Source organism: Zerene cesonia, chromosome 3 (assembly GCF_012273895.1).
Source record: "Zerene cesonia ecotype Mississippi chromosome 3, Zerene_cesonia_1.1, whole genome shotgun sequence".
Classification (NCBI taxonomy): Eukaryota; Metazoa; Arthropoda; class Insecta; order Lepidoptera; family Pieridae; genus Zerene; species Zerene cesonia.
In genome coordinates, this window is record NC_052104.1 from 4,584,395 (window position 1) to 4,611,758 (window position 27,364).

The 27,364-nt window shown below is 34.3% G+C and overlaps 1 protein-coding gene across 18 annotated transcripts in view; it reads right to left on the minus strand.

Moving 5' to 3' along the window:
- The window catches only part of LOC119836651 (protein lap4), a 74,955-nt gene that overhangs the window by 19,954 nt on the left and 27,637 nt on the right, over positions 1–27,364 (minus strand). For 13 of the 18 annotated variants that reach the window (XM_038362160.1, XM_038362177.1, XM_038362091.1 and 10 more), the window contains exons 4-19: positions 26,764–26,884; positions 26,303–26,595; positions 25,953–26,198; positions 25,339–25,508; positions 24,205–24,294; positions 23,619–23,725; positions 20,258–20,425; positions 19,817–19,948; positions 18,308–18,457; positions 16,600–16,672; positions 4,143–4,348; positions 2,898–3,031; positions 1,997–2,078; positions 1,288–1,486; positions 630–820; positions 244–355 (exon numbers count right to left, since the gene is read on the minus strand). In XM_038362160.1, coding sequence (XP_038218088.1) covers positions 244–355; positions 630–820; positions 1,288–1,486; positions 1,997–2,078; positions 2,898–3,031; positions 4,143–4,348; positions 16,600–16,672; positions 18,308–18,457; positions 19,817–19,948; positions 20,258–20,425; positions 23,619–23,725; positions 24,205–24,294; positions 25,339–25,508; positions 25,953–26,198; positions 26,303–26,595; positions 26,764–26,884 — 2,474 coding nt within the window. Of the gene's footprint in view, positions 1–243; positions 356–629; positions 821–1,287; positions 1,487–1,996; positions 2,079–2,897; positions 3,032–4,142; positions 4,349–16,599; positions 16,673–18,307; positions 18,458–19,816; positions 19,949–20,257; positions 20,426–22,379; positions 22,604–23,618; positions 23,726–24,204; positions 24,295–25,338; positions 25,509–25,952; positions 26,199–26,302; positions 26,596–26,763; positions 26,885–27,364 lie in introns of those variants that run through there. The other 5 variants (XM_038362074.1, XM_038362048.1, XM_038362065.1 and 2 more) reach the window with 4 other exon arrangements.

Below are 27,364 nucleotides of genomic sequence, written 5' to 3' on the forward strand. Positions count from 1 at the left end.
CTTGTTTTGTGCTCTCTCACTTCTTCCGATGTTGACTTTCTCGATAGTATCTCCGCTGAAATTTTAAAAATTAATTTTGATATAAATTAATTGGTCACTTTATAATCCATTTTTATATAATAAGTATTACATTGATAAAACAAACTGTATAACGTTACTCGTATATATCTAATATATGAACGTTACTATTTCATTACGTACATTTTAGTTTCATACTTCTTAATGTATTCCAGAAATACAAACCTTGCTCTGGCGTGATAGTTCTTTGCAGGACGAGCCTAACAAATCTTTCGTGTCCTGTGAGCATGGCTACAGCTTGGTCATGGGTTGCATTATCCATATCGACGCCGTTTATCTGTAAATTATTTAAAATAGTCATTAAAAGTATACAATTAGATTTTTATTTGATTCAATATGTAAAGTACAAATGACAAATAAGTTGAGTTGTTATGTTTATTTCATATATCTTAGAACGATTATATCCAAAATCCTTTTTGTCCTATGTATTTCTTTAAAAATAACCAGATACTGGAGCTTTAATATTTGATATCGTTTTATTCCGTATCACAACATATTGTGTGCGTGTGAGTGAGTGAGAGCGAGAGTGAGTGAGAGAGAGAGACGCGCACCGAGACGAGGCGGTCGCCGACGAGCATCTTGCCGTCCTTGGCGGCGGCGCCGAGCGGCGAGACGCGCGACACGTAGAGCGCGTGGCTGTCGTCCCGGTAGGGCGGCGAGCCGCGCCCGCCCGCGATGCTGAACCCCAGCCCGGCGCCGTCGCGGATCAGCGTCGTGTGCACCAGCACCTTCTGCTGGTACGCTGGAATCGATTTATAAAATATCGCAATGAGTTGTGATATCAATTATTATATAGCAACTTATTTGCTGGTGTCAGTAAAACCGAAACAATATCAGAAACGTTCATATAATGAAGCTATAGTAAGAGTGGAGTTTTACTATCTTATCGTAGAAGTGGGTGCTGTAGTGCAAATTATCCTCTATATTAATATTGTTTTGTACACGTATGTTCTTTTAAGATAACACATAGAATTACAGCATTTCTATTTAGTCGTATAATGAATAAAAAAGTGAAACTTGATTAAAAAACTATTTAGGAAGCTTGTGATCGTTATTTTTTAATAATAATGACCATATAAAGGTTCCACGGGTTCTAAAACCAAAATATAACATCCTTTTCGTTTTTTGTTTTGTTTTCTTATTTATTTTTGTTATTTTTTTTTGCCTTCCCATTTGCAATGGAAACCTTAAGATTCATAAAATCCTTACCGGGTGGTACATAAGGCTGCGTAGCTGGTGGCGGCGAAGCCTGCAGCCGCTGGTACTGCGCCGGAGTCGGTGAGGGTTCGGGCGAGACGGTAGTCACTATCGTGTGTATCACGTGCTCCTTCTGTTCTGGTTCCAGCTCTTGCGCGTACTGGTTGCTGATGATCAGCGGCTTGTTGGCTACGCCTCGGCCGGTTGGTATCTGAGATGGAGGGGGAAATTGTTCGTGTTACAGATATGTAAATTACAAACAACTATAAATTCGAAATGATGTTTGTCTCGTACCAGATTTATATTTTTAGCAATTAAATTTGAATACGCAATAGAAGCAATAGAAACCATTTTTATAAAAAAATATATTATTCTTATATTACAAATATGAGTATAGTAGTTATAATTATATAAAAATACTTGATGCATGTACAATAGCATGTACTGAATTTCGGACGTATAATTTCGTATAACATAGTAGATACCAAATGCCGGAAAAGTCCATTACATATATCGAATGTAATTTGTTCACAGTAATCATTTAACACATATGATTACCGGCTATAAAATGACCATACACCAAAAAATTCAATAAAACTTAAAAACTAGAAAGCCAAACATCGATTAAATCTCGTCATTCCCGCGAGTGGCGTGCTTGCATCACGATCCACGAGCGCTGATAGCAGATAGCAGATAGCAGATAGCGCTGGAATGTTATTACCTGTCCGTTCTCCAGCGTCGATACGGTATCTGCCGTCGATACTGAGTGATGGCTCGCGCCGCTAGCCGCGCGGCTGTGTGTTCTACAAATAAAGTTATATTAAAAGAGTTTGTTTTATCACTTAAAATTTTAAATTTAATACTATAGTACTAATGAATTATGATATCATTAATTGTGTGCCTAAAGACTTAACTGAATTACCTGTATTTTGGGCCTTTGCCCACAATATGTATATGTTTTTATTTCCACATTTATAGTTATGACTTTCCCATCGATAAATTACGTATAATTGTGAAATATGGGATATTATTATACCTAAGCAAAATATCTGAAGACTGAGAAGTTTAAATTCATTGCACATAATAATTTCTTGTGCCTCATGTTAATTGGACTTTCCGTCGGGAATTTCTAGTATTTTAATATACAGTACAGAAGATCGAAAAATATTTTATTCATATGTCATTAATATAATTTTATTTTTGACGATGTTCAAAATACATAATTTTTCAGACCAATTTCTCGAGTACTTCCATCATCAACACATGTTTGCAATATTTATCTTCTATGCTGGAAGACAAATAATGTCTTTTACGATATGATACAATGAAATTCAATACAATCATTCTTTTATCATATCAAGCAATTCCTAATCTGCTTCGAAACAAGCACAAATCATTTAATATAACAAAAATGACTAGTGCTTCGCAGAAAGGCTTAGGGTTCGATTTTTATTTCAAAAAGTGTGATTATTGTCTATCTCATGATTATTATATGAGTAAAAGCGTATACATATATACTATTGTACATAATAAAATAAATTATCAATCCACTTTTAAATTATGATGCACCCTAAAATTTTCCCAGCGCACTGGAATTTTTCAATCACCTGGTCCAATCTTACCTCGTCGATGTGGGTGATTCCCTGGTCACGACCAAAGTGAGCGTCGGCCCACTGGCCTTAAGTACTTCCACCGCATAATAGTGATCCACATCTACCACCGACGTACCGTTCACCGACAGCACTTTATCACCAACCTGCAAGCAATAAGTGAAATGCAGTCACGAGCGCGCCCTTTACAACGTGCTAACAACCATAATACAGGAAATAAGAATGCTATCTTCAATGTTACCTCTGGTTCCAGGTGTGGCATCTCTTATCTCTGAATGTGTATCGATTTTACACTTAGGTATAATTCTTATTTGTGATAATAATAATGGATTTAAGTAAATAATGACATCATGTCCGTAATTGTTGTGTTCAATTATATTCTTATCAAGATAAGACTAGTTTTGACTGGAAATTACGTTTACAACTAGAATATTCGCATTTGTGTATTGTATACATTCAATGATGATTAAAATCTAGTGCGGAAATCAAGATAGCAGTCATTTCCTATAAACTCAAGTATTGGACGCATATATATAAAATAACTGAGAAGAACTCGAAATCTTAATGTACAATCGACTTGCAGTATTGCAGTTCTTGTTTTCCTACTTTTTTTTACTCCCGGAAAGATAATCACCACAATTAACCATATCAACAGTTGTGTGTTAACATTTGTTACAACAGTTATATGATATTTCTAATGTATTTGTGTATTAAATTTTGTAAATGTGTCAGAGCATTTATCAGTGGATATTGTGTTGTTATAGTGGATATTGATCATTATTATTATTTTTTTTCATTCAATCTTTGTAATAAATAAACTTTGAAGAAAAACTATATAAAAATATAGACATTACTAGCTGCACCCGGCAAACGCTACTCTGCCTTACTCTTATCGTTTAGTGGTATGAAAAATAGATGTTAGCCGATTCTCAGACGTACCCAATATGCTTACCAAATTTCAGAGGAATCGGTCAAGCCGTTTCGGAGGAGTATAGAGACTAATATTGTGACACGAGAATTTTATATATAAGACTAGCTGCGCCCCGCGGTTTCACCCGCGTAAGTCCGTTTCCCGTAGGAATATCCGGATAAAAAATAGATGTTGGCCGATTCTCAGACCTACCCAATATGCTTACCAAATTTCGGAGGAATCGGTCAAGCCGTTTCGGAGGAGTATGGCAACGAAAACTGTGACACGAGAATTTTATATATATAGATATTAGACAAAGAACATTTCACAATAAAAGGCGTACATACCCTCAGTCCAGCTAAATAAGCCGGTCCATTTGGAGTGACCCGCGATATGAAGATGCCCTCATCGTCACCGATGTACGGCGTGGAGCCTCTCCCGCCCGCTATACTGAGCCCCAGCCCGCCCGCCGCCCGCGCTATCCTCACTTCCATACATTTCTGGTCGTTCACTATACGCGCTTCACTCTCCGGACGGTCCGATACTGATTCACCTGTAACACACACTTCTTTATTATATTTACGATTCACTAACTAAACTTTAACATTTAGGCCATGCTTTGATTTTATTTAAATAAATCCTTAATCTAATATAGGTACGATACCTTATAACAATGCCTTGACATGTATATAAACAACAATTGATTAATATTCGCAATGTGCAAACGTTGCAGACAAGAAAACAACCAGTAAATAAAATATAATTTATAAGCCAGGAAGAATAAGAAACACAACTATCAATAGTTAAATGATTTTAAATTGTTTTCCAAATTTTTACAGGAAATAATTTCATTCTAAAATAACTTAGTCACGTAAACGGTGATTACCATGTGATGTATGTTCATTTAAACAATAGAGTATTATTTTATTATTTTACGTATGTGTAATAAAATTATTTAAATATCGAAGGACATTCATCATACTATATAGGTGAAACTTTAAAACAATGAAAAAGTTATTACCGACTCGTATACTAACAAAAGTATCGCATTAGTAAATACGAAGGTATCTCTATATATGTACGTTTGCATACATTATTTTTGCATTATTTTGCAGATAAATATATGTATATGCTTTCTTAATAATAAACACATGCCCTAATATAGTTTAGCAACTATTTAACTTAATAAACTATGGTTTTATTTTAGTATAATTTTGTGTATATTTTCATAACATGAAGCGCATGTGATGTATATAAACGCAAATTTAATCCTGCCCTACTACCAGGAAGGTATGCAATTAGCGAACAAGGTCTTGTCCCCTCGATAATTAAACGTGGGTGTTACAAAGGGTACGCTACAAGAGTAATTACTGTTCTCTCGATAATTCATGTTAACTAATGCACTCAAGGATGCCGCGAATGCTGCAGGATACAAGGTCAAATTTTTCATTAACAACCATACTCACGAATGAAACATAAAATGAAGAATGTCAAAAGAATTTTCTATACAAAAGACAATAATGAATATATATTGAACATTCGTTAAATTCGTTATGCTATAATTTAGACTTTAAAATGAGGCGTTGCTTATGTTCCTTTATACTGTAAACGATGTACCAAAAGAATTATAATAGTATTAAAACTAACGTATTTTTTTTAAATGAAATTTTCTTTGTAACATATAACACATAATATTCGCCTTTACACATCCTTCACAGTATGTGATAATTTATATTTTTATAGCATTCCTAAGAAATAATCTGAGAATGGAACTAATAAAACATGCAAGGCAAAAACAATGCAAATTTCCCCACAATAAACCTTTTATTTCTAGACGAAAGCTTTGATAGTTCAAAGAAAGATTTTGTATCGCGGATACATTTCTCTTCCCTCGCATCTTGAATGCAGAGCAAATTCAATTGAATAACAAATGAGCGCGCTGTTCGCACGACAATCAGCAAACGTCGAGATAAATGAACGCGGAGTTGAGAAATCATGATCCAGACCAACGTTTGTGTCCTGTCCCTACAATGGCCAATCAGTCGATATACTTTCACCCCACCAATAGATATAACAGAATAACAACACTCTATTGTATCCCACAGCTGAATCGTGATGCTTAAAAGGATTCGTGACCATCGTTTATCTGTCGGTAGTCTTATTTCATTGGGAAACACTTCTATAGGAATGATGGTAATTTAGTGCCAATCGAAACGAAATGGACAGGAGAAAGTCAATAGAATTACACTATTATCGATCATGTAACAAAAGGCCAACTAACGAATCGGTTGCAATTTAAAAGACGGTAAATGAGTGAAAATGATTCAACAGTGCAGTTTCACAGCGTAAAGTGTAGATAGTTTAAGTTTAAATATAATATTCGATGGTTTAAATCAAATAACAGTGCGATTGGATCTAATGAAGATTGCTGTAACTAATGGCAAAACGTTTCGAGCTTCTACCGTTTACTTCAACCACGATAGCGTAAATAGTATTGAATACGGTCATACATAATAGCTAGTATTTCTTTACTGACATTTATTTTAAGGCAAACTTCTCTGAGGAAATCTACTATCGCTTTGGTTGAATAACATGATTAAGGTTCTTATCACGCATCGTATCAATAATTTTGCATTGACCAAATTTATTGACCTTGACTCATTGCTCGTGGTGCTATTTTACATATTGCTATTTAGCATAAGTTTTAAGCATTTACGAGAAATTTTGAATAAATAAAATAAACATGAATGTAATAAAATAGACGTAAAAAAAGGAGACGCTATAACATAAATGTCATAATAGAATTAGAAAGCTAATACAAAACTTAAACGAAGGTAGAATTTCCAGGAAGTCCATCCGATCAGCTACTGTTTCCGAAGCCGTATGACATTCATTCAGCCGGTGCAAAGTGAATATATCTAATTTAAATTGTATCAAATTACAGGGAAGTGTGAACATTAATATCGATAAAATTTTAATTTCTATGTAATTAAGAGTTATAAATAAAAAATAAAGCGGTAACTGCGCGACCAATTTCAACATGCCTTACATTTTTTGCCCTTGAATTACGTATCGTTAGTAGTGCATGATGTTTCGGCTTTAGTAAATCGGATATTGTAAAGATACAGCTTCTTAGTTTATACGTTACACGTAGGAAGCTCATCATATTATATTTTTGAATAAAAAAATATCTACAATGGTTCAATTATCGTGTACTTTACACATTTATTTTCGTATATGCGTTAATCTACGTATTTTCTTTGACGCTTATCCACACATCGATGACATCATCAAAACAAACGAATACATTTTACGCAGTTTCGAAATAGAACCTTAAGTGTAAATGTACGAGCTATGACTGCATCGCGAGTAACTACTGTTTCACCTTCACACCTGTCCCACAATTACTAAAAACATTTGTTATTACGCGTGCCCTATTGAATGAATGCGGCAGACCATCCCATACACCACAATCTACACGATCCATGAGTTTCATAGATTATACAACAATAATATATTTAACTATCTGCCTCGTATATCATTTGAACCTTACGCAAGTCTCTGCGTTGGTAATACCATAAATAACGTACACGATAAAATAAGATGAACTACGAAATATTCATAGAGTTGGAATTAAGCAAAACGAAAGGCTAAAACATCAAATGGACATTAATTAAGTTAAGAAATTGAGCCTAAAGAATTTCTATCAAGATAATAGTTATGTGAAGGTTTTTAATAGTTATCCAATGTATTCAAGCAATAAATTATTCCATTTTGTTGTGGAAAATAACTAAGAAATTTAATTAGTGTAATTTGATACACAGATCTTAAACCGTACTTTTTTAACGAATTAAAATAAGATCAGTTTGATCACCTGTCACATTGGAATGTCATTATTAGCACCTGCGGCTCATTTAGCTTTGTTGTGAAATAAGAAATAATATCGAATTAACTGATTGTAATATATTGCTTTCGATTACACTTCAAGAACTTCGCAGCCCCGGCATCGGCCCTCCTCAATAAATGGACTATCTAAAACTGAAAGATGTTTCAAATCGGACCAGCAGTTCTTGAGATTAGTGCGTTCAAATAAACAAACAAACTCTTCAGCTTTATAATATTAGTATAGATATTAATTTATATTGATTCATGATAAGTCTACGGCTTTTCTTTAAAAATATGTAAGTAGAAAAAGGTTATATCAACAATGAGATATCTAAGATTTAAGAATATTTAAAAAATCAACTAGCATCTTTTTAAATACAAAAATATTTTTACAGAAATAAGTTTAACTTCGTACGTTCACTCATTTTAATTTTAATGTTTCCTATCAATGAAAAGTTAAATATTGAAATTTGATATGTACACACACGAGTTATATTTAAAAAAGTTACGCGATGGTAAAATCATAAAAATTCTGAAAGGCATTAACTTTTATCAACTGATATTTAAGCTACAATAAACAAACAACTTACGCTTCTTCCTCCTTATAACACCCATTTCCTGATTTAAAACCAGTACTATTAAATTTCCTTTAAAGGCCCGGTCGTAGGCACGAGTCTAGACTGGATCCGTCGCTTAATATAGAAGACTTAACATCAATCAGCTATGCACCGGCCGCCTATTCTAACGCATACCGGTTCGGTCATTGTCCAACATCGAACACGCGAAACTTTATTATTTGTATTTATATAAAAAGTGAGACGTAAATAGTGAGTCAGATTAAAGTATAAACAATGTAGCACCAATGATACGTCGGGTCGCGTGTGTGCGCGCAGCCCGGGGCGCAAACGATGACGGAATGCGCGCAATAGCACCACCAAGATGAGAGGCTGTGGCGCCAGCGTCCGCCCGCGACCTCTCCCCTCGATTAAAAATAGAAAGCAACCTGCTGCATAACAACTCCTTTTATTTTACCCTTGCGTTACCTACCCATTATCGCCATTAGATCATTACTACAGCGCTACGATACTTTCAATCGACTACGTGTTGAATGTCTGTTATTTGTGAGCTCTGCCTTCGTGCATGATGGAGATGCATCCATAATTACTATTAATTGTACAAGTCATGATTGTTTTATCGATATTCGTAAAATACCGCAAATTTCCAGCGTCCAGTTTTCGAAAAACACGCAGGTCGTGGAACGAAATCGTTAACTCCACACCCCATATACATGTTTTCCTTTATGCATTAGTGACACGAAACCCTTTCACTTCCTTCATGAAATCCCTTTGTCTTCATATAGAAATCTATCGCTGCTCAATACGTCAAGAAGAATTAAGTACACAAATTTTAAACAAATACTTAACATAAATTAAAATGTTAAAACACACATCGTTAAGAATTAACATGCGCGTTATATTAAGTGGGCAAGTTACAAGCGGACCTAACAATTTACAAGTGAAACTAGAAACTACAAACCAGGATAGCTTAAGAGATTATTATTAGAAGGCAGGATCTTAACGGTTAAACTTTTCACCGCGCGGTGATCTACATACTTCCGCATGAATATATTAATATATCTTAGCGAATTGTAAATTGTAATTTGTATTCAAATAGAAACTTACTATATATCTTTTGAAATTCTTTGATGAAATATATTGTTATTGGCGGTTGCATGAATATTTAACTGGCAACTTTACTGTTATTCATCGTTTCAAATGTTAATGTTTATTGCATGTATAATTAAAGCGATTTTCTTCTAATAAGTACCTCATTCATGATTAATTATTAAAACAAAACATCCGCAGGTCTCATGAACCTATTGATGTGCTATAAATGGGAAAATACTTAATAGGCACTCGGTTTTCTTTTAAGGTTTTTTATATTCCACATAACGGTATGACGATCGGTGATGTCGTTTGTGAAGAATTTCGTACGATTAGAGACGCTTTTGTTTCGTAACTGGACGTGATGTGAAATTGATATCCTGTATTCGTGTACCGTATCTCAAACTTATTGTACCATCATAAAGTAATAAAAAGTTGTACGTATGTGAGACTTTGATGGCTCTATTATGTTCTATTGTAAAGCAAGAGGTTATTGAGTTGTACTTTAAAGATTTTTTTTTCTGATTAGTTTAATTGCTAGTTTTATCAAACAATTGCGATATTACCAGTATAAAACCTATCAAAATATGTTAAAGTGTAATTCTATGAAATAACTATTGAAGAAAATGGATCCAACATAAACAATTCTAAAGTGGAATTTCCGCCAAGACTAGTATAAAATGACGCGGTAATCTTTTATCTGCAATGGAATTATAGTGCAATTTACACGGTTTAACTATAGGGTATCAGATGACGGTTGCGCTTCAATAGCTCATTTCACAGGTTCGCTTTCAAGATCCGACAGAGGCGCGGGTGTTAACCGCAGTAACCCCACAGCGTCCGCACTTTGATTATTCACAACGTATGCGGTTTGGCTACCGGTCCGCAATGGGCCCGAGCAATGGGAGAAACTCTAGGGCATAGTTACCACAAGATTGATTTATATACAGATGGAATGAAATAGAGAAAGGTACATTCAGACACAAAAGGTGGACGTTGAATGCGTATTCAGATTACTTTTAGATAAAATACCGATGTGAAATGATAAATATAGCAGAAGATAAACATAATACCAAGACATTTTATAAATAACTTAACCAATGATATTTTCAATAAATACGTATGTTGTTGTTGGGTTGAGTATTACTACACACAAAAGTAATACTTCGAATATCTCAATAAAGAACTTACCATAAAGTACATTGACCTAACATCATAAAAATATCTGTTCTCTAAAATAACATATTTATATTGTTACAATATTTCAAACAATCACAAAATGAACCGGATGTTTTCATTTCGAACTCAGAATCTAGTAAAGCACTAGGAATGTACGAGTGTTATATCAAAGTAATTACTTTGTAGCGAAAGGCTTTTTTATACGTCGGAATATCGCCCAATTTACGATCTCTGACATTAACATATGACTTGGAAAGTAATATCTAGTAATTTGCTATGCTGTCACATGATTGACGAGGTACTTATATGGTTAATGGAATCATTTTTGTCGCCTACTCAATAGGCTAATATCCACTCTATAAGTCGAGTATTAGAGCACTTTAAATAAATAGTTTGTATATAAGGTAGTCATGTTGTAAGACACAATTTCTAAAAGCCTTTCTATCTTCATTATTATGTTTTGAAGTATATGTAGATAAATGCGTGTGCTGAATAGTTTTTTTTTTTTATTTATGAATCGAATGCTCATCTTTGTACCTTTAGAGCAAACGAAGATGGTTAATAAAAATTACAGAACCAATGAGTAAATAACGAAATGTTGACCATAATAATTTCTAGTTCAAGTATCGCATATGATAAAAAAATTCAACGCGTGCAGAAATTAAAATTCTATATAGTAGTCACTTACAATATTCCAATAGCATTCACATTGACTAAGATAATAGCAAGGAATCGTTTGTCTCACGAGACATTACGTGTTCGACCTTTACGAGCCGAAGGCAATATGAACCTGAGTTGAAATTAAATCGGGTGGTAACGTTATTTCGAGCTAAGTTCACCAGCGGCGGTCGCGGTCTGAACTTCGATCGGTTCATGAACATGCAAATATCAAACCATAAAACTCATCCACGCCAATAGCTAACTTTCAGCACCGCATAGGTTAAATGGTCGTATTGCTATCAATGCGATTGTTATTCAAGGTAGCAAGAGATCACGTTCAAAGTTCGCCCGAACAATGCATATACCTCTATTTGTCGATCTTTAACATCCGAACAAAATTTCGAATATAAACCGTTAGGGTTAGAAGTTACAAAGTTGAATGTACAAATAATAAAATTTTATATTTGTATTATCCATATTTCTGTTTATGTTTGTAAATCATGCAGCTCGCAAAGACCACCTACAGTTACCGCACTTTCTATCTGATAAGGTTAGTAACGACATAATAATATTTTAGAACGGAAAAGATTAAGTTTAGTTTTTCTTATACGCAAGTTGTTACAGATTAAATGTTATGCAACAATACTGTTTCAATTGATCATAGATAAACGCTATTTGGAGGAGTGCTATAAATGTATAAATACAATATCTATCGAAGTATTTGTGGCTTTCTTTTAAATAAACTTAAAAGTCAACGCAAGTTCAAAAACGTTCGACGTGACAGAGCTGTAGGCGTCACAAACAAAAATATAAATGATGTTATTTTGCCATCGACCTTCGAAAACCGGTATGCTCTATGCACATACCAAAACGTTGATAAAGAATGATCGAGGGCTACAAAAGTATAACGGCAATTTGTTTATTAGGAACATGTCTTTAAAGTAAGTCGATCTGATTGGTTAGAAATAAGTGCTTTGTGCTAATAGCAAATTCTTACTTGCTTTGAATGTGAATTCCATAAGCGAACACATAATACCGCGAACAGCTGACTTTGTAACGGCCATGTTAATGAAACTCATTAAATAAAGATCACTCAAAATAACGCTATGAAAGTGAATGAGTGTATCATAAAGAAGCTCATAAAGAACTGTGGGACGGAGGCGGTTTGCACCTGTTGTGGATCATTAGAGCGCACCACTGCCCGGGGAGCCCTGTTTCTATTGTTGTCCGTCCCTAGAGGGTTCATCTCGTCCTATATATGCAAACACGCAGAAATATCTATCTACCAAAGAGTATCCTGCATCTGATTCGCTATGACGTCATTGATATAAAAATAATTATATAAAATAATTTAATACTAATTGATATGAGCTGTGTATCGCGAATTATTATGGACATAATTTAAGAGTTTAAATGAAAAAAACTCTCATCCCTACTAATATTATAAATGCGAAAGTAACTCTGTCTGTCTGTCTGTCTGTTACGCTTTCACGCCAAAACCACTGAACCGATTTTGACAAAATTTGGTATGAAGATAGAACTGAACTTGGGAAAGGACATAGGATACTTTTTATCGCGAAAAAAGGGTAGAAAGGGTTGAAAGAGGGGATGAAAGTTTGTATGAAAGTTCGTTATTGTCAAACCGATTTTGATGAAACTTGGTATGTAGATGGAGCTAAACGTGGGAAAGAACAAAACATACTTTTTAATACGAAGAAAATATTCCTTACCATGTCGCGCGATATAACCGAATTATACGCGGGCGAAGCCGCGGGCGAAAAGCTAGTATCATATACTTGTCAAAGAAACTCGGCGAACAATCGCATATTTTGGAATGTAATCGCCATTTATAATGTAATTCTTTGCAAAAGTCAAAGGCTATCTTCTATCTTTCCAATATTATGATTTTATAAATAGCATCTTTGTATAAATTCATGAGATATGGTAAAGCTTTAGGTCGATGACAAGATTAGTTTCTATTCAAAGCAGCTTTCTAAGGCCAATTTCTCCTCGAAGTAAAATGTTGATATCTTAAACGTTTTCAAAGATATCCTACTGGAATTTATAAGTTTATTTTACAGTTACGAAATTTTATTACTCATATTTGAATTTATCGTTTACTTGAACTATAATTTAGTAAAAGTACTTATAAATAATAAATAATAAGAACGAATTAACACATAATTAATGTATAGGACATACAATGTTATGTAACAGTCATTAATTACGCTAATTCTGCATAGCTAGTATTCAACGTACCATATCCATGTACAGTAGGTTGCAGTTCACTTATGCGAACCCGTCGAGCTGTTCTAGCCGGTAAGGTATAATGAGCAGCGGCTTGGGCGTTGTTATCTTCTATGTAATGTCCATTGCGTGGTAGTGTGCCGTATATTTGAGTTGAAGGGTTATTGTACACTGGCTGATAGCTCGGATACACCGCCCGGAGCGGGTATTCCGAACCGTGTTCTCTTAACGGTGCCGCGTACTCAACATACGCGCTGTTCCTATCCGGGAAACGTCCGTGTCTCGGTTGCTCATACTGGTTTAGAGCTTGCAGGCTTTGCGCCGGATACGCATATCCGTACTGTTGCGGCTGTCTCCGGTACTTATCTAATATATCAAAAGCTCTATTCTGCGGTGGCGCATAACGGTCTGTCGCAAATATTTCACTCACGGGCAGGCCGCTACTACTGTTGCTCAAATTGCTGCGATTACTTCTCGTACTACTTCTCGCACTATTCCGACTCAAAGACCCGTCACTCCGAACACTTAATTTCACTTCTAAACGTTTGTCTTTCATAGCTTCTATACTCGTATATAACCTTATTTATTTAATTGTTTGAACTTAAAAATATTACCGTGTGAATCTGTCAACTTTGAAGGCACTTTCTATTAGCAAATTAATTGTAGCATTTAAGCAATATAAAATACAGAGTATAGTATGAAAGCAAATGACTGCGATGCTCTTTATACAAAATGAATAATGATGTACAAGTAAATGATCACAAGACTGAGAACAAGCTCAGCGTTGTCAGAGTTAATTGAGGTTAAAACTTTGTTCATAACATCTCATCTAATCGCTAGACAAAGGTACTGTCAATTCGCTTCGCGGAAGAGATGGAGGCCCGACATGGAAGACAATCAAATATGACAGGAGAAAATTCGTGATGTCGATTCATGAACATAAAACACGTTTACCATCGTTGAGTTTGTTATTACTCGAACAAATTTAGGTATAACTTGCTTCTCGCGAGTTACATAAAATGAAATATAACTTGCTTATGTGTGTGCAAACAGTCACTATAACAATTAAAATAATTTAATTCTAGAACACTTTCACTATAATAATTATGGGAAAGTCGTGCAAAACGATTCCTTGGGTAGAGCTTAGTTTTAAATTATGCAAAAAATATTATACGACTTTCTTGGCAAAGGATATCTTGACCACTGTTCGAACTTACATCGCTTTTGTCGCTCTGATAAGATAATGTTAGTTCAATAACATTGTTGGTAAGGTTAATGATATTAAATAATATATTACAAAGTCCTTACACGATAGTAATTTAACATGCTATTAAATTTTAGTCGAGATTTTAGTATTGATTTTACAAACATGCAAGTATTCATCACATTTTGTGATATAGATATCTAATAATAATAAAAGTCCGAACAAGAACTTAAAACCTAAAAACTTTACACGAGTCTTGTACTACAACAAAAATTTAAACTAACGTTCCTTACATTTTAGAGAAAGCAGAAAACTAACGGATTACAAACAAACCATTCAATTAATAGAGCAGATCGCGACTTCCGTAGAACACAAGTATAGCATAAGTATAGCTCAACGGAGACATGGATCACATGACAATATTTACCAACTACAACAACAATAGCTTCACTTGGCCTTCAACGATCGACGTTTCGAGCGAACTAAACGACATTTACGTATTCATATGATCTATTTATTATACATCTGTACATTACCCCTGTGCATACAATTGACGTCCAAGAATAATTCTTATTGAAATAAACACTAATTGTAGTATAACAACTGGTAATTCAACTTATTTATATATGCGCATGTGTAGAATAAATCGCATTGAAAATCACATTATGAAATATTATTTGAATATATTCGTGTCACTCGATATTGCGAGAATGCGTCCGAACGAACTATTTTTGAGCGAATGCAACCAAAACAATATCGTGACGTGGACGTGCCGCCCACGCATACGAGTTGCTAGAATCACACACGAAGGTTAAATTTTCTAATGCATTATTTGATGCACGCAATGGACACTAAATCGTTTTAATGAGCGCAGAAATCGGCGCGATCTTATCAAAAGTAAACGACACACTGGCCATACGTAGCAATATGGCACGTAGTGGGCTAGATAAGCTGATAACGTTACGATACCTACTGATTACATGCCCTAAAACGTTGCGAATGAAAAACATTGCCTCATTGATTCCATGGCAAATATTTTTAGCTCTTAAAGCCCATAAGTACAACCTTGATAAATAAAACAACGTTTATCTTTTATATCCATGATAAGGTTTAATTTATTGATTGATGAGATTGCATTTGACAGATATTTTTTTATTAATGGGGAACGAAGTCCCTGTTTAATATTATGTACGTTTAAATGACCACAATCCGATAGGACGACTGCATGCATATGGACAATTTAACAATTTTGACTAATCTATACTTTAAATTATATATTTATTGCATTTCATAAAACGATAAATCCGAATAATCCAATACAATTCATACATGGCTCCAAGCATCTACAGCGGTCACAGACGGTTTATTTACAAACATAAAGAGCTCACAAAAGATAATGTTTCGTGCACAAATGTACCAGAATCTAGAGGCATGAACTAAGTTAATTTATCCTCGTGATCCCACAGAACAAATGTGGTCACGACCGCGTGAAGTGTCGCAACGATTTATCTCGGCGCATCGTGCACAACCGATGTCACCATACACGGCGATACTTTCATATCTACGCGTTAAAGGTCTTCTTCACACAATAACAGAACAGAAAAGAGATACTTCTCAAACTGCGTATGGTTCATCTATTTACTTATTTTATCTATATTTCTCCATCATAATTAATATTAATTATTAATATGTGATATCAATGCTTTTACTGTTTATGCTCGATTCTTAAGAGCTTTAATAATATTCAAATCGATGCCGGTAATAACAAAAATATATAAAATCACTTTTTGATTAGTACATCCAGTCACATAATTTTTATTATTTTATATTAAGACTGTTGAAAATACTAAACACCTTATAGAAATTTCGCATGGCTATTTTATGTTTCTAAATAAAAATGTAGCAATTATAAGTTCTGCTCTGAGAAACGTCTCATGTTTAACAAAAGAAAGAAAAGCCACTCACCATCAGGTACATCGTCCACTTCCTCTTCATTATCCGTTTTATGTTCTTCTGGTTGTTCTCGTTTCTTAATAGCCTGCGAAAACGCACCATTTTAATAAATTTTCTTCATAACACTATCCAAGTTTGACCTTTTAAGCTACAGCATGCAAGGAAATTCCGGTGAACATGATGAATTACAATGAACACGAACAAAATAAATAAAAACGAAGCCAAACAAAACCTGCCCGGATCTAAATTGAAATCTTGTTTTAAATGTCGCGTTATCTTTCGTCGTATCTCACCCGGGCTAGCCATCCTCCCGCCGCTTTCAAGCACCTCATTTTACTCAACTAAGTTTTAATTAAGTTACATTTGAAAGTTTTATCGATCGATTGCAAAAGGAGCATGATGCGAACGGTGTGCAAGTCGGTTTCTGCGAACGTCACTGAGGGTATACGTCTGCCGCGAGCGATGTGCTTGAGGGCCCGCGCACCAGCCCGTGACAGCCGTATTCCAACAATTACCCACGCTTCAGTCAGTCAGTCGCACTCACAGAAACGATTCCACCGGAAGATTTATTGTTTATTACGCTATAATCTAACCCACTTTTTGGACAAAGACTTTTTTTTTGTTTTACACAACATTAAACGCGCGTCTAAAAAACAAACACGAGTAATTTCTCAAGTGGTGTCACACACAATAATCCATGATATACATATGCGATCTCACGACTCTATTGTTTTTGCTGTTCTCGAACGAGTAAGAAATTTCAAAGTCAGCTTTTACCCTTTCGCGAGTCCGCGTACGTAGCGGAGTAAGTTTGTTTAGTAGATAGCCATCATGATGAAAAGCCCACGATTGCAATCTACTTTGTGAGCGTCAATCTACGACAATGTAATTAACTGTACTTATAAGAACGGAACGTTACATGTAGCGATTTTCTTTTTTCAATCGGTGCAAAAATTATCTACTGTCAAAATATAATATATGTATCCTACATATTTTCATGTACATAAGTAAACCACTATTAAAAATTAAGTAAAACACTATTTTAAACCAGATTTTAAATTTCATTGCGATTGATAGAAAGTTAATTCTTCGGTGAATAACAGAATTTAATATAAACAACAATTCGACACACCCAAGCTATTATTTTTTATCTTCTCTGATAAATCGATTATTGGCTTTCTGGCTACAATGGGCAATAAATTCAAATAGTATTTTCATTGATACATAAATGACCTTTTACTTTTACATAGAACTTTTCCTTTATAATGAAAGTATGTTTATTTTTTGTTGACGAAAACTGGTATGAGTACTTTTTAATTCAGTAATAAGCGTTTAAAAAAATTACGCTTAAAAACAAAAAAAAGTATTGGCTTTCAGCTTATTGATTATTTAACGTTCATTAACTATACGTAAATGCGACAACGTATGACAATTTGTTATTAAAAAAATGTGCAAAATATATCAGTGTTAGTACAAGCGCAGTGGCGTAACAATATGTTGGTAGACCGACTAAATATCCAGGACTCGGATCATGATGTGGTGCTCAGAGTTGCCATTAAAGTGTTGCCTAGATATTTGAAGGAACATACATATAGGAATTCCAATGCGATAAGGGGGGGCTCAACTCAACATCTTTTATACTTTTGTTCAGTTTCTATCTAACATGGCCCCAACAACAAATCACGCCACCGCAAGCGAAGTTCCAAGCATGCGTATGCACCTGCGCGATAATCTCCCTCGCCCGCGCCGAGTCCACCGGGTTGACGCGCTTGTTCTTCAGATGGTGCGGGGTGTCGCGGCGGTGCAGCCGGCCCGCCGGGGCCGCCGCCCGGTCGGACACCCCGCGCCACGCTACCCGCCGCCCGCCCCGCTGCGCCCACGCCCGCGGTTAGTAAGCGATACCGCCGCTCGTGTGCGGAACATTCCGTTTCGAACTCACATTTTGCACACTATGTAGAAGCAATACCGGTACACGCGAGCGAAACACAGCGCTCCGTTTGATATATACGGAACGGGCAGTTTGGGACTTAAACGTTGTACACGGTGTTAAAGTTATACGGAAAGTAGTATACGAAAATGGCGTTTGGGGCGGAATTGCTTCTACAAACGTTTGCTATATGCGGAACGTGACATTTAGGACTCATACTTTGAACACCTTGTAAGCAATAACGGTACACGTATTCTAAATATGGCATTTCGGACTAGAAGAGCGATTCAAGGGTTATATTGCGTAGAATATCTAGTAATCTTACGTATTTCTTTAACGATTTCTACAATATTCCATTGAATTTGATTATTTTGAAACCATTCCTTAAAAAGAAAATTATTAACGACGTATAATGCAATATACAACGTATGAGCCCCAAGTCATGTTCTGAAACATTCTTATTAAAAATCCCAAAATCATGTGACCGTGCGCACTTATTTCTTGCAACAATCAATACTACTTTTATAAACGCATTAATAAAATCAGTAGATCTTTTTACCTACATAAAATTCTTATAAAACCATATGTCAACAATTTTGTGGGAATATAAATCGTAAATGTCGACGCCCTCCAGCAACTTTTTATAAAATACGGCAATTCTCTTCGGTTTCGTTAACCTTAACCGTAACCGTAAACTTTAACTATGAGTTATAATAACTATCTCTCCTATCGCTCAAATATAGATAGAATCCCTTCATAACATAGCGTTTGATGAACTTTATATGGCATTATATTAAATGCTAAAGTTCATATCATTGCAAAGTTTGCCACTATCACTACTACGAACATTACATATGCTTTTGAATCACAGTGCCTAGAATTTTCAAGCACCAGCGATTGATGCTAATTAAAAGCAAAACCAATCGACAACTTTCAAAGGAAAATGTTATTTATTATAATTGCAAGATGATGTCGAAGAAAATGTCTACCTAATTATTACTTATCATTTAGAAAGCTAATCCGACCCCATTTGACGTTAACAGAAAAGCCTAGAGCCCCAACTTTCCCTCGACGATCTTAGTAAAATTAGTTCTGAAGCAGTTTAATGTGTTAGTTATTATCTTGCTTTAATTAAATGCAGTATTGGTGGGGATCAATGCGATTAAATGCTACCCAGTAAACTGCCATAAGTGTACTCCATAAAATTAATGCTCTCCAACTACCTACAATCTAATTTCTAATAAATATTTATCGATGTGGGTTAATTTATTCAAATGCAGCAAAACACATGAAATATCCTACCTCCAATTCGTCAGAATCGTCGTTGTCGTCATTTTCATCTTCAGATGACTCTTTATCTTGAGCTGTTTGACTGTCGCTATCTTCATCCCTAGCAACTTCGGGTGCCACTGTCGTTTGCTGTATTTGCGGTGGCTGTTGATAAATTTCATTTTAAACTCTTTTATTAAAATAATATTATAACATTGATTGTCCAAAATTAATAAAATCTTATGTTCTATAATCAAATTTCCAATCAATCATTCTAAATCACAATAAATACAAAGAATAGTAAATATACCGAATGGTGCAGATGAAAATATCATCGAATAGTTTCCAAGATACATACAAAAAATTCTAATTTTAAGTATACCCACGATTTATCATTTCTTCTCGAAATTGGCAAGCAAACTCCCCATATACAAAAACATCTACAGATCATAAACAAAAAAATAACAAACATACTTCAACAATCTCCGTAATCGTCTGCACGGGTTCCGGCGACGCGACAATCCCATTAGTGGTTGGCGGTTCGTTCGTTTGCGCGGGCTGCTCCGGTGTCCTCGTGAACAGTTTCACAGCTTTCGCCTTCAACTCCTTCGGGTGAGGTGTGTTTTGCCGGACGAATGGCGTCTATTGAACATAAATTGCATTGAATAAAGCGCTAAGACACTTTTCTAGGAGTGCCACCCGTTGGTACAAATTTTTACGTGGAAAAGTTTTAAAAATGGTACTGAAAAATTTTTTTACTTCAGTCAGGTGGCAACCCTACATCATAAAAAGGCTACAGGTTAATATTAATTTTCATCAATCTAAAATGTTGAATGCGGTATTAAAGAACAACTTATATATAAGAAAAATACATGCACATGCTATAATTATGAATAATGTAAAATATCTATACATTTGACGACTGTGTTATGGTTCCTACACACACACCACGAACAAAAGCAAACGAGGCAACTATTAGAAAAACAATAGATCGAAAGATGATTCTATTGAAATGTACTGTTATAAGAATTTTAATTCAATATATAGGTGGCATGTGCTAAGGCACCAAATCGAATAATATAACATTTTGTGGAAATCTTGTTAAATTTTAACGGTGTACTTTTAGAAATTATAAAAATAATATGAAAATATAACAATAAATTTACAAATTACAACACTATATAATATAGAAAATGCAATGTGTGCAAGAATATTCTTTGCATTTGACACACCACAGAAAATAAATTTGCACACAGTTTTGTGTAAACATAATGAATACGTGAAAATGATAAAATGACGCACACATAATGTCATAAAATTAACAAATATGTATTTGTATCCCGCGCACTGCCAAAGTAAGACGTATATTTAAATCTTGTCTTTTTCGTTCTTACAATATATAATGCATATATGTGAATATTAACATACAATACATATTTCAATAGTGCTCTCATATGACAGTCAGTAAGGTGACCTTTATGCCCACAAAATTTTATAATTGCCGTTTAGCCTATTAAGCTCATCAAGTGGAACAGAACTAAGCGTGAATCAGAGGATATGATATCACACAGCACTCTACCTTCGTACGATTGGGACGTCTTAGGATCTTCAATTATCTGTCATAAGTGCAGTGCAAACAGTGTGTTCTTGTAACGTCGAGAATGTCACGTAGTGATACGCTCTATGGTAATGTATGATTAAATGAAGATTTTCGTATCCTTTTTACAATTAAAATTGATTTAAATTGATTTACTATTAACGATTATATATAACGGAGATAGTTATTAAATGTTTTCAATGTGAAAAAAAATTTGTAAGTATATCAAAAAAATCGGATAAATTTAAGGCATGTTGATGTAAATGTTTCATGTTTGTTTACCCGGTCTTATTGTGTAATATGATCACGAACTAAAGACAAACGTTGTAAGTGCATGCGACAAAAATTATCTTAAGTTTGATAACGGAGTTAAATATCTACAATGTAAATGAGTAAAGCATTGCAAAACATGTGCTTAAGTAAAACATCCGCAAAATTATAATGTGTATACAATTAGAATAATTTTAGAGGCATACTAATTTTGTTTCATCCTACAGCATCTCTTCTAGGTAGCAAAATCTAATAAATTGATAAATCTAAATGCATCGTGGAGGCAGCGCATACAGCATTCGAGTGCATTCACAAAGTAATTTAGTATCGACTACAGATATAGATGAAATTGGATCCATATCTTTTAATCTATATGACCTCGATTGTATTGTTCAAATATAACGAACGACATATCAATAAAGGTGACTCCAATGGAATAATAATAATATTTTTTTACAAACGTACCCTTTGTATTACATACTAATTAGTATTAGTTAATTGTATTTCACTTATTAAAATAACGTATTTGAAAGCATGAATTCAAGGTACAAAAGTATTTTTATTGGAATTATGTAACTCATTTCAAATCAAAATATTATAGCGAGATAAAAATTACAAAACAAAATGCTTCTTTTCGAAATAAGTCATAAAGAATTGCCTATGAACATTTCGAAAAATACTATAAATAAAACAAGGAAAACTTTTGTGAATGCACCCAACGTAGTGTACCTCAGCGAGGTTAGTTATAGACAAAGATAGTCTCTGCAGCGAACTCCTCCGCTGTGTGGTGACTAGCTTGCGAACTACATTTAAAGGCCGTCTCAGCCCTAACATCTGCGTGCTGAAGAACGAATCGGACGCCTCTTCGTCTTCCTGTATCGACGTCACCTTGAAATTAAATACTTGACTCGGCGAAAGAATTACGCACGCACGACGTACGCGCACGCACTCGGTGCGTACAAATCGTTGTATGTACAATAAAATCTATACAAAAACTTGAATAAAACGTTCCTTTTGTGTTTGTGTTATTCATTACCTCTCCCGTAACATATAGGGATATTTGAATACATAGCATGATAGTAAGAGCTTAATATCAATTTATAAATTTATGAAGCACTTATATATGTGTTTTAAATTTTTGTACAGTGGTAACACTAATATAACTTAAGCGTATATAAAGATTTGTAATTGCATAGTACAAAACATATCAAGGAATTATTAAAGAGCTCTACAATTAGAGTAAAACTTACAAATAGAAATTTTCCATTGAGTTTGATGATACCGACTTAGTGTTAAATTAACTGTTTACACTTTACAGTAATATTTAACGATCTAATAAAATGGTATCAGTGTAGCTTATTTTGTTAAAGAAAATAAAAGATTCTCTACATATATAGGGCTTGAGATGTTTGTGTAAATTCTTGAGGAAAACTGGTAGGAGAAGTGGTATTGAGTTTCTAATACGAACATAAATTTGGTTTTAGGAAATAATACATTGTGCTATAGATATAAGTCTATGGTTCTAAAACTAAATATATTATACTTATCTAAATAATACAACACGCTGTTAAAATAAAACATACAAAACATTTACGTAGTTTTATTGGATAATTAATAAATAAATAGGCTTAAAATAAAATAACGTTGAACACATTTGAAACAATATAACACAGGGTATACACAACCAATAATGAATACAAATTTAAACTAAAGATAAAGCTTACAAATAATACTGTTTATTAAACAAAATAAAAAATCTTATTCCAACGCTACTAGTATAGAGCTTAGCGCTAAATATGCTCTTTGTCTGGAAAATACTCTATCGCTAAACCAACTCCTAACATTCCTATACTGGTTTCTGATTGCATAGCCAGTGTTGTGTACGCACAAAGGTACATTGATATCAACAGTTCTATGTGGACGAAACGATCTACCGCTGAAAAGAAACGGACAACAGCATTTGCTCACCTCTTTGGCTTCCGGCATGTCTTCGTTGAATTTCACAGAAATAGTGCGTGACGCTTCTTTTTCCTCCCAATCGTCGTCAGAATCGTGGTCTCGTGAAAATGTGGACTCTGTTATATGAAATGACATTTTAGAATTGCAATTTAATGATTTTGTAGTAAATATTTATATTAGCCAAGATCTAAAGAACAATAGCATTGGACTGCGCTTAGTTACAGTACTTTAGGGTTTAAATATAATACGCAAAACCAGGACATGAGACAACATATAAAACGTACAACACAACATTTAACAGGACACAATATACATTGACAAATACCACTGCCTGGAAAACATTGTATAGTAGGCATATGTGAAAACTTACGGATAAGAGACGAAGAACCAAAAGTGAAGTTCTTTAGTGTTCATTTGAATGATCCAAAATACCGATTACTTCTATTCTGTTAAACATGTAATTTAGAAAAATATATTTCAAGTTGAATTGTCTAAGGATATCCAATCTAAACGAGGTATCTACACTACGTGTGAAAAGCGGCGCTGTGAATTGTGTTTCGATATTGAAAAATCCATATTTATATACATTACTTACCTCTTATCCTATCAAGCTCTTGTGACTGAGAATTAAATCTGTGTTCCCTGACCCACGTGCCACTGCCGACCTCTGACGTGTGTTCCAACTCTATGTGTGTTGTGTCAAAAGTGACGTTTAGTATTTACACGGCAAAACAAAACAAACACCAGTCGGTGCCTATACACTGCGATTTATTTTCATAGTCCCTTTATTATAATATAAATAATGTGAATACTTGACTTGAAGCATGTTTCATAGACAACAATTGGATATTTATTTTTGTGTATTTTTTTTCTCTTACTAATTATCCTATTGTTCAATTTGACTATATAAAATGTTACTAATTTTATATCATTCATCACATCAAATATACCTATTGATACAGCAAGGTACCAAAACAAAGACCTAATTAAAAGTGTATAGACACAGACTCTTGCACAATTAAAGAAAAAGCACAAAAAGCATAAAACAGATAATACCATTTGCATACATGGCATTGTTTTACCATATTGTATAGAACATTAAGATTGTGTATCTCGTCTAGATAACGCTAGTGACGTGATAGTATAAAAATAAAATCTAATATAAACAGCCTTAAGAACAGGAAGATTTGGGCCTTCCTACTATATATTATAATTAATTCTGCTATTATATATGTCTCATTTATTGTATATATACAGATAGATAACTATCTTTACATGATTTCATATTATATTATACTGTGTCATGAATTAGTATGATTCTTAAAACTGTTTATTTAATGTAAAGCATATTGATTAAGCAACCAAAGCATTGACTCCATAGTTATCATGAATTTATTAAATTGATGATGACATGTTGATTCGCCATATAGATTTCTCAATAAATACCTTTTCATTCTTTTTTAATACCATGACTCTTTTCTGTACACCCTTATCAAAAACCCAATTAATTGACAACCAATTATGTATCAATATAGAACACATTAAATCAATTATATAAGTATTTTAATTATCACTCCATTTATGTCACGCAAAAAGGAGTCCGTGAATTATTATTATTTTTGTTATTTATCTCCTATTGAAAAATAGTGAACTAATTACAGCGCATCGTTCATGATAACTAAAATCACAGCAAAGCGACGGTGTATGCCAGCCAAACAATCATCGATACCTGGCTGTTGTGTGTAACTGAGCTGCGGCAGGAGAAAGCAAGTGAGCACATTCTCTCCCGTTGTCTCGTCCCTGTCTGTTTGGAAGGTTAACAGGGGTTGAGCCTGGTTTTCCGATAACCACACCGCTTTTAACTCCAAATTCACTAGCGTATATGGAAGATATTGTAATCTGTAAAGGAATAAAATAATTAATTTACACCGAGAAGTACCCATAATAATTATAACGCCCCCAGTTAGTAGATGAAAATATCTCCAAATTACTTATTTGCCAATTGTTTGCATTGTATATTTATTTCGGCAATTGTTTTTCCTCATATTGAGAATGTCAAATGGATCGAATGAAATATTATCAATATTATTATATAAGAGAAGTACCTACTCCTGCATAATGCAAGCTTTACGTTAGCCATTCAGGAAAACCACTCTTATATTTACGACGAAAAATAGATGGCAGTAATATACTGGCATTTATCTATATATTTTTCGTATCTTCCTATGGTACCAGTAAGAAGTTTACGACATGTATTTCTCACTAGCCTTTGGGGATCCACATGGGTAAAAACTTGGGTTTAAAACAATAGAATCACATACAATTCGTGACCCGATTACTCACCGATTGCCGCTTACATCTAAAACATGGAGGGATTTGCAGTTTCCTAATTCATTTGGCAATTTGGTGAGCTTGTTGTCTCGCAAACTTAGCACTCCCAGGAGGGTCATGTTGCCGATCTCTTGCGGTATGTCGCCCAGTGAATTCCTGTCCACATTCAGTACGGTCAACTCGTTAAGATTCCCGATGGATCTCGGTAATTCCATTAAAAAATTCTCCGTCAATATAAGCTCTTGTAGATTTGTACACCTGCAAATAATTCCAGCCGAATTCAATTCAAATATTTTAATTGGTAAGATTAAACAAAAGACAATCATTGCCATCACTACTAAACAAATTATTATGATAGTTACCTTCCAACATTCTCGTTTAACGTATGTAATCTATTTTGGTCCAATTTCAATATCGCTAACTTTCCCAGATCGCCAATACCATTTGGTACAGTTTCAAGCATATTCTGCGATAAATGCAGATCTGTGAGGGAACATAAACCACCGATTTCTTCTGGAATCTTCTCTAGCTTGTTCTCACTAACGTCCAAACAAATTAAAGCTTTCAAGTTGCCAATTTCCGAGGGTAAATACTGAAGTTTGTTGTGATCCAGCCATAGCTCTTGTAATGCGGGTAGCTCACCAATAAACTCAGGCTAAAAAAAAATATTATGACACATTATTATAAATTCGTATTACCTATAAAAATATGAATGTATTTCGCGTACACCAAGACCATAACCAAGAAAGTTTGGTTTTAATATACTTTCAAGCCTAAATTTATTTTAATTTTAACTGACATGTTAAGGAAATATAAAACTCACCAGTGCTTCAATTTCATTATCGCCGAGATCCAACCGTTCTAGCTTAGTTAGGTTTTTTAACGACTCTGGTAGAGATTTCAATAGATTTTCTCTTAGCTCTAGTGATTGGAGAGACACCAAGCTGAAAATATAAAAGAATAAATTGTTAATTTTAAAATATTAATATCTTGTTGATGCCCTACTTATATTATAAACACAAAAAGTTTGTAAAAATTTACAGATGTTTGTAACTCTTTCACGCAAAACCTCTCTTGGAATCTAAAGTTATTACTATACTAAATTGGTATTAAATTTGGTACAGTAATTACTTCAGCTGGGATACCACGTAAGTGAAGCCACGGTTTCCAGCTACTATTTACTAATATTACATAAAATCTAAACCTTATATAAAATCCAATTTCTCTTTCCTACAATAACGACCAAGTAAAAACAAAAAAGATAAAACAAAGACTACGAAGATCAGAAAAGTTCCTAACTATGTTCACCATACAAATAATATTTACTATCGCCATAACTCTGCAACTCAATTCTTTTGACCCAGAAAACTAAAGTAAGCAAAATAAAACATCATGATAAGGTTAGTGATGCAGGCCCTGTTGAG